At 46.6% G+C, this 8,885-nt stretch overlaps 1 protein-coding gene across 1 annotated transcript in view; it reads left to right on the top strand.

Annotated features, from left to right (window-relative positions):
* LOC104494338 (acetyl-CoA carboxylase) overlaps window positions 1-8,885 on the top strand; it is a gene marked incomplete at its 3' end in the record, with an annotated part of 117,946 nt that overhangs the window by 8,830 nt on the left and 100,231 nt on the right. The window contains exons 3-10 of the mRNA XM_010137154.1: window positions 3,797-3,929; window positions 4,561-4,699; window positions 4,931-5,040; window positions 5,492-5,573; window positions 6,759-6,857; window positions 7,438-7,544; window positions 8,291-8,401; window positions 8,628-8,837. Of these exons, the coding sequence (XP_010135456.1) occupies window positions 3,797-3,929; window positions 4,561-4,699; window positions 4,931-5,040; window positions 5,492-5,573; window positions 6,759-6,857; window positions 7,438-7,544; window positions 8,291-8,401; window positions 8,628-8,837 (991 nt within the window). The remainder of the gene's footprint in view (window positions 1-3,796; window positions 3,930-4,560; window positions 4,700-4,930; window positions 5,041-5,491; window positions 5,574-6,758; window positions 6,858-7,437; window positions 7,545-8,290; window positions 8,402-8,627; window positions 8,838-8,885) is intronic.

Below are 8,885 nucleotides of genomic sequence, written 5' to 3'. Positions count from 1 at the left end.
TTCCCTACCCCTAAATTTGCAGTTTACATTTTTGCATGTGCTCGATGCTGAGTAAACATTCCTCCTTTCTCCAGTGATGGTATCAGACGCTGCAGTTCTGTAGCACTTCCCTTGTGAGGATATTTATTCTTGTTGCACTTGGAGTGATCTCCATTTTATAGGTGGAGAAACAGAAGCACAGAAAACTGAAGTGACTTGTCTGGGATCTCCCAGCTCCAAGCTGGTGTCTGGTGCGATCTGATGTCTGGATCACCACTGTGCTCTGCCTGCCTCTGTACGAACTGCGCCTCTGACTTTCTTCTCTGCAGCCCTGGGAGTGTTTTCCTTGTCACCTCCCCACCCCTCCTGACAATCTGATATTCATTCCTACATGTTGATTGAATTCTCTGGGGAAATTGGCCCCTGTAGCTGCTCCTTTGCTCTCTCAGAACTCACTGCCTAGGAGGTGCTCGGCACAGCTGTGCAGCCAGTGGCACGGGTTCTTCTGGATGCCGAGGGGAAGCTGAGCAGCCTCCTCTTCCTCACGGGTTCCTCTGGGTGCCGCGAGGAAGCTGAGCAGCCCCCTCTTCCTCACGGGTTGCTCTGGATACGTGGGGAAGCTGAGCAGCCTCCTTTTCCTCGCGTGACCTGGGGCCGGCTGTCGCTACGCAGGGCGGCCGTGCGCGGTGCGGGCTGCAGAGCGGTGCTGTGTGTTAAGCCCAATTACGTAACATGTAGATAATTTTCTCTCTTTCCTGATCAGCTGCTTTCCTCTGAACGCGGGAGAGGGAAGCTGCTCCCCTCTCTGTGCATGCTGCGTCACAGGAAGAGTGACAGAGAGAGAGGGGTGGTGGAAAGCAAGGGACAAAGGTTAACAGATTGAAGCAATTCGAGAAGTGCTGCTGCTTCAAGAAGAAGCATGTGAGTGCAAGAGGCTCTTTGCAGCTTTCTCCTGCTGGGTTTTGAGCTGCTGTAATGAATAAAGTCGAATGGCAGCAGCTACTCTCGAAGAGTCATAAGCAAGCCTGAAATCTGTTAATTCCTTCACTGAGACAGCATGGAGGATTCTGCAGAGCAGAGTCAGGAAATGAGATACCACATGCTGCAGAGGTAAGAATTACGGATACGATTGTCTCCTCACAGCAGCAGCCCTTGGGGATGGAGGCAGTGGGCACTCTGTGCTGGAAATGCATATTGGTATTTTTCCATGTTAATTTTATCCTCCGAAGCCTCGCCAGTTATGGTGGGGTGTCTGTGCGTGCAGTCAGTGGGAAAGATGCTAGAATACCTCTTAGCTGGGGAAACAGCATTGAAAAAGTTGGAGATTCTGCACAACTTCTAACCTCTGTAAACTCTGAAGGATAGACGAGCATTTAGAAAGTTCCTACGGAACAAAAGGCTGCAGTTGTGACCTGGTGGTTAGTGGGAATGACTGTTACTCACTCAGCATTTGTTCTGTTTTGTTTAGCGCTCGGTGTTCTTCCTTGCTGCCCAACTTTACCTCATCTTATCTTGCAAACAAACAAAAAAATCACCGCTCCTGTTTTGATTGTGATGGGCAGCCTGTGGTTATTAGTGAATAAACGTAACGCTCCTGGCATGCCTATTGTCACAAATTGAACTGAACTGCGCTTGCTTATAAAGCTATGTTTGTGCATTATGCTGGGTGATGAACCTCTGCTTTTGTTGACTTTTATCTGCAGCAATAAATACCTTTACATCTGTAGTAATTTCAGCTTGGCAGACAGTATTCATACATGTATTCATACATTTTCAAAGGTTCTGCCTCCAAGATTTTAATTTATTTTCTGAGACTGCTCTCAGTAAACCTGCAGTGAATACACCTGTCTCACTTGTTGGACTGTGCTCCTTCCTTGTCATGCCATAGATTCTGACCCTCTTTAAATACACAGATTTAGTAGAAATTCAACCTCAACTATGCCTTTCCTCTTTTGCCTGTTGGCTCCTGTCCCTGAATTCCTGGGCTGAGACTATCACAGAGCAGTTTGTGAACTCTTGCTTGTAGGGATAGGTTTTAAGTTCAGTGACAATGTCTGTCTCTGAAAGTGCAGCTCACAAGAGGAAGGGAAGGGGAAGAACCTCTGCGCACCTCACTTGTTCTTACGCCCTTCTGTGGGTATCAGCTAGCAGGGCTGTGCCACAGTGAGGTGTCACACCAGAGTCGATGTGTGGATGAAGGTGGAGAGGAAGGGGGGGGTCCTCTCTATCCCATAGTAGATGAACATGTCCTTACGGTCAGATCATGCCTTGCCTGAACAATTACCTTTTGTTCTAGCAGGGTTCTTGGTTGGTTATACCAGGGTTTGGCATATATCTTTTTGAACAGCTTGTTGTACCAGGTGATGTGGGTTGAGATCCTTTTCGTTAATGTGTACTGCAAAGCACAGCGCAGTCTGTGGTAGCACCATTATCGTGCGCAGGAGAGATGGGTAAGAGAAGAATCTGCATTTAAACCAGATACAAGCTAACGGTCTGTCCAGGGCTTCGTTCATCAACAAATTTTTTAGTCAAAATACTGGTCTGTGGTGGTGGTGTGCTGCTGATGAAGAGTTAGGGAGGGTCTGCATTCCAGATCGGTGAATTGTCAGAGGTCTTAATGTATTTCTGAGGGGAAGTCTGTGTGTTTCTTCTTGGGCTATCACCAGGCACCCCTGACAGCAGCTTGTTCAAGGCAGGATGCTCCAAACCCCATGGTGACCCTCACAGGTACAGTTCCCGGGCTACCTGACCTTGGTGGCTGGCTATGTAAAAGGAGAACTCTAGATGCTCTCTATGGCTTGGTTTGTCCTTGGCTTGGTTTTCCCTCATGCCCTCCCCCAGCAATTCCAGTCGCTTTCTGCTGCATCCCATCTCCCACTGGAGTTGCTCAACAGCAGCAGCACTTCAGCAGCCGATGAGGCCAGAGGTTGCTGGTGGGGTTCCTGTGGCTGAAGGGCAGCCAGCTCGGCCCCCGGGGCTCCTGGGGACAGATACTGCCTGTTCCACAGTGGCACTGACCCTCTTGGTCGCTGTTGTGTCTTTTCAGAGCATTGAGTAGTTGTTAAAATACCTTCTCAATCCTCCTCTCTCCTTCGTACAGGAAGGTTCTGTGCTGTTGCGTGATGGCAGGGTCAGGACTGCAGCGTGCTCGTGGGAAACACACTAAATACAGTCAGAAAATGGGGTAAACTGGGGGGTGACCCTAGAGGTAAACCTTCAGGGGCTTTAAAATAGAAGGTACCTTGTTATCTCCCCAGTCACACGGCACTAGGCACGGTGTGAAGAGCAGGGCTTTGCTTTTCCAGGGAGTTTCCTCTCACAATCTCGGCTTTGTAAGTTTTAGCAAATCACATCTGTTGTGCTTGCAGAAGCAAAGGGTGATTTATCCATGGTGTTTGCTGTGGCTCTCCAGGGGGATTTCCTTATGGACTCTGCTCTTAGTAGCTTGTTTTACCAAAGCGTGAAAACCTTGTTGTCGTTTTCCAGCTTCCCCAGATGAGTTGAAAGCAGTGTGGTGGAGCGTTCTTGTTCTGCAATATACAGTGAACATATTTTTACCGCTTTATATGGTGTAGCCGGAATTTTGCCACATAACCTGGCTTTTGCAGAGGGATAACTGAAAGGTAGTTAAAAACCAGAGTCATCCCTGTAAAAGCTGAGGACCAGCCGTGGTGGTCTGGAGGCAAGGAGTGACTCCACTTGCCTGCTCAGGGAACATGGTCAAGGGGAACTTCACAGGCTGTTCACATACCCTCTTCTTCTCGTGTTCATCTGCACTGCCAAGTTGCTTTTCTCTGTCTCCCACGAATTTCCTCAGGCCCAGTATGTCGGGTTTACACCTCGTAAAGCAAGGCCGGGACAGGAAGAAAGTTGACGTGCAGCGGGATTTCACTGTGGCTTCTCCAGCAGAATTTGTTACACGTTTTGGAGGGAATAAAGTTATTGAAAAAGTAAGTTACTGACTTTTTTGACTTTGGCATATTGCCTGTTGTTCCCATATCGTGAGCTGTGACTTCTCTCTATATGAGGCTGTATGTTGCAGATACCAGAATACTGACATTCCTTAACTTGAAAGTTGTGCTTCTGCCTGTAATCAGTGTGTTTTGGTTTTATTTTTTATGTGATAAATAAACGTCCCATTGTTTTAGCTTAGTGTGACAGGGAAAAAAATTTGAGTTGAAGCAATTCTGCTGATAGAGGAGGATTTATAGACTGCAAAAAAATGTTTTTAAAAATACATAATTGTTTAAATGTTTTAAAAAATACTTAATTGTTTAATGGCTGAGGTCTCTTCCTTTTAGGTAGTGAAAGTTTTAGCCACTCATAGTGCCTTTTCTCATGCGTCCTTCTGCTCTTTAATCCAAACAAATCATAACAGATGAAAATCTTTACGGCTGAGGAAGAGCTGGTTTCTGAACTGGCTGATGGGCCATTCAGCGTTCTTGCTGAATCAAATGCTGGCTAACAAAACTGCACAGCCCCAAAACCAGACAAAGAGTCTGCAGAGAAAAAACTCTTTTCATTATCATTTAGTGTTTTGTGCTATTTAGACTGTTTCATCCCTGCTTCTAATATACTCAGGTCCTGATAGCAAATAATGGCATTGCAGCGGTGAAATGCATGAGATCCATCCGGCGCTGGTCCTACGAGATGTTTCGAAACGAGCGGGCAATCAGATTTGTTGTCATGGTGACTCCTGAGGATCTGAAAGCAAATGCAGGTGAGTGGTAAAGACTCGTGAAGGCGCACAGCCTGCTCCTTGCACACACCTGTGTGCCCACAGGGAGGCGGGAGGCTGAAGCTACGTCCACTGTGTCACGTTCCGTTCTGTCAAAGAGCAGGTTTTTCTGGGAGGAGATGAAGTATTTCCAGTACTGTAGATTTAGGGAGTTTTAGACCAAGTACTGTTTTATGAGATTGCGTTCTAAACGAGACCACCTCTGTGTTGCAGAGTATATTAAAATGGCAGATCACTACGTCCCAGTTCCCGGGGGACCAAACAACAACAACTATGCAAACGTGGAACTCATTCTTGATATTGCGAAGCGGATTCCAGTGCAGGTGAGAAGTGTCAGAGAGAGTTTCCAAACCAGGAGGTAACACCAAGCAATCTTCTCTCCTTAAATGGCAAGTTGTGGCCGGGGAAAGAGGCAGGTCACAGAAATTGAAGTTACACACCTGGCACCCAAAGGCAGTGTGTATTGCAGTGCAGTGCCTGTCTGGGTGTGAACATCGGCAGGAGATAGGAGGTTCCCTTCCCCCTTTCCCTCCCCTGCGCTGAGTTCCTCTTCAGCAGCTTGCTGCGGAGAGCTTTGACTCGTCTAAGCTGGAAGACTCTAGCCCTTTAAACTAAGCCTATCGCGTAGTTCAGGAGGCTGGTCTCTTTTATGGATGTTATGAGGCTGTTTTCAGTGAGGAAAAGAAAGACTTGAAGTATGTGCACGCTTTCTATTTCTGCTCAGTTGCTTGTTTTACTGAAACAAAGAGTGAATTATGTTATTTTCTTCTGCAGGCTGTGTGGGCTGGCTGGGGCCATGCATCTGAGAACCCTAAACTGCCAGAACTTCTGCACAAAAATGGGATTGCTTTCATGGGTGAGGATGAAATGTCTAGTCCTTATTGTAAGGTGGAGGGTAGTTTTAGTGAGATAGAAAATCCAGAGTCTAAAAGAGAGCCATGAGATACAGCTTACAAGTGCAAGACTGATGATATGTCCTTTGTAGGAGAGCAACAGTCTGTGCTGCCTGACAGCGAGGTCTATTTTCCATCATCGAGGCTAATGAAACTAGATAAGGGTTGGACATACACTAGGAAATAGTTCCTGTACGGTGAAGCGGCAAGTTCTCCAGCGTACCTTTGAATATTGTGAGATCCAAACCACGAAAGATTCAAACTACAAAAGAGTTACAAACCACAAAAGATTCCGGTTAGAGCAGATTGTTTGAAAAGCTGTTCAAATGACCTGTTGTCATTTTAAAGAAGGTGTTTGTAGTTTGGTTTTTGGGAAGAGAGGGCTTTCACGTGGACAGTACGTGAAGTCTGTGATCAGTTTGGTGCAGTGGTTCATCTCCTGAGCCACATGGATCTGAATATTGGGTAAGATTTTGGACATGTGCAATGTTTAGAACTAAAGATGGACCGGAACATAGCCTGGGGATAGTTGTGTCACGCTGACTTCTACCAGATCTTTTCATCTGAGGTGTGTTGAGCCATAACTGCAGCAATACTTTGGGCCTTTGAAGAGGAGTGGATTTAAAAGCTGTACTTTAATTCCAGTTCAAATCTCTTACCAATCATACACTACAGTCCCATGCAAACCCCATTTCAAGTAAAATCAGGGCACTGAATTGTTATTCCAGTAGCGTGTGATGTGCACGCTAACACCAGTGACTAGTCCCTGCCATCCCTTTGATGGCAGGCCCACCCCGAGGACACATGGACAGAGAGTGGTGCTTGCTGAGTGAGACTTCTTTAACAGGATGGGCACAAAGCAAGCTGTTGTGCTGTGTCTGTGGTCGTGTGGCTGTAGTTTCAATCGCCTTATCCTCTTTCTTGGTCAGAAGTGCTCTAGTCGTTTGCTTTTAGTTTCCTGGCTGATCCAGCCGATGCTCTCTGGTCCAGGTCAGAAAGATTGATTCATGCCAGTTGAGATGTGACATGCAGAACCCTGCTAAGAGTATTTATCCTTCTTATATGGAACCTCAATTAGATTTCTGGGCATGTCCCTCCTGTCTGATATCTCTTGTGTCTCCCTCATGCACTGGGTTTGCTCTTTGCAGGTCCTCCAAGCCAAGCAATGTGGGCCCTGGGAGACAAAATAGCTTCTTCGATTGTGGCTCAGACTGCCGGCATTCCGACTCTGCCCTGGAGCGGCAGTGGTAAGAAGGAAACTGCCCTGTCTTTATCGACATCATTCTAATCTTTTTTTTTTTTCTTCAATACATCTATTCTTTAAGGTGTCTGTGCACAAAGAGGTGTTCCAAGAGATGTCCCATCTGGTTAGGGTTTCAAGTTTGTATTATCCGAGGCATTACTGGACGCAGTGACTGTGATATATATGGGTACATGTCGTGTAACGAGCTGTTTGTCTAGCAGTACGGCTGTACTGGCTGGTATTGCTGCAGGCTCTGTTTCCCTAGCATATAGCGTGGAGTTTTGGAGCACACAGCCAATCCTCTGCTTCTATGGAAACTCTATCCAGTTTCAAAAGACCGTAAATAACAACCTGTTTCTCAGAATTGCACAAGTGAAATGAAGGAGGGTGTAATTTGCTGGCTGAAAAGATCTGCTCCCCAGAAATCAGCAATGTCTGTTTACATTCTGCATTCTCGCTTTTTTAAATGCTTCCAGACTAGTTCCCCGTGGAACTGTGGCTGCTGTTTGTTTCACCAGTGTCTGACACGTGAGTTCTCACTGAGCCTCGCAGTGGAGTGAGCTAAGAACGTGTTTATATTCCAGGTCTGCGAGTGGACTGGCAGGAAAACGACCTTCAGAAGCGTATCTTGAGTGTTCCTCAGGAACTCTATGAGAAAGGCTACGTGAAAGACGCAGATGATGGGCTGCGGGTAGGTGGCTGCTACTTTGGAGCTATTTGAGGTCTTGCTACAGGCACGCCTGGAGAGAGCCAGAGGTGTGCTTTATTTTTAATGGGAGAACATCTAGAACTAAACTGTCAGCCTCACTGGGTCTTGGAAATGGGAAAGTGGTCCTTCACATACCGTCTTTGGGCCCAGCCTGCAGAACTGGGTGAGGGTTAGGAGAAAGAGACAAAATATGCACCAAAAGCTGGTTTTCATTAGGTGCTTTCTTCTGGGTTTTGTTTAGTGCAGGAAGAAGGTGTTTTTGATAAAGACCTCACACTTGACTGCATCTTTTGTGGGGTTTCCCTTTGAGGAATATTTCTAGAATAAGGAGTATTCCTGGCACAGTATGGGATTTGGGAGTTTTCCTGTGTGAAGAGAGGGGGTGGAGTGTATGATTTTTCTGTGTTACCCAGCTTAACAATGCTCTCAATTATACAAAAGCTTTTCTGAGAGTTTGTAAATTTAATGGCATCAAACACTGACAAAGATTTTGTGATGATGCTGAGAGGCCAGAATTCTCTGCTGTCACAAAATCTCTGCTGATTTTTCCAACTACAGGCACCCTTTCAGAAGGGAATAATTTTCTTTCTATCCCATTCATGTCTTGGTTGCTAAATAGAGTCAGACATGGAAGCTTGGATGCAAATCAAGAGGGAAATAATGATCTTTTCAACTTGATTCTGCTACCTTTTTGTACTTACCCGTGGTTTCCTGCCCATCTTGATCAGGCTGCTGAGGAGGTTGGCTACCCTGTCATGATCAAGGCTTCCGAAGGAGGAGGAGGAAAAGGAATTAGGAAAGTTAACAGTGCTGATGACTTCCCCAACCTATTTAGACAGGTAACTTTCCCCAGTGATTTGTGCTGTCTTGTTCTAAACATTCAGGTTGGGCGAGTGCGCTCTGTCGGGTAAAGAACACGGGGTATTATCAGCTGCGATGGCCCGGGGGAAGTGGTGTGACTATTCCTTGCTTAAAAAATTATCTTGGGATGATTGTGGCTAAGACAGGGGTTACAAAAATTGCTCTGCCTGTTGATAGGCTGTTCATGCGCTGTCTCTGCTCTAGGTTCAAGCTGAAGTCCCAGGCTCTCCAATCTTTGTAATGAGACTGGCCAAACAGTCACGGCACTTGGAGGTGCAGATCCTGGCGGATCAGTATGGCAACGCCATCTCCCTCTTTGGCCGGGATTGCTCCGTGCAGCGCAGGCACCAGAAGATTATTGAGGAAGCTCCTGCTTCTATTGCCACTTCGGTGGTGTTCGAGCACATGGAACAGGTGAGTGGCTCTGCAGGTTCCCTTTTCCATGGGAGACTCCAGAAACCA

This window comes from Buceros rhinoceros, unplaced genomic scaffold, assembly GCF_000710305.1.
Source record: "Buceros rhinoceros silvestris isolate BGI_N320 unplaced genomic scaffold, ASM71030v1 scaffold12455, whole genome shotgun sequence".
Classification (NCBI taxonomy): Eukaryota; Metazoa; Chordata; class Aves; order Bucerotiformes; family Bucerotidae; genus Buceros; species Buceros rhinoceros.
The sequence above is the reverse complement of the archived record's forward strand: the minus strand, read 5'-3'. Positions and strand labels throughout refer to the sequence as shown.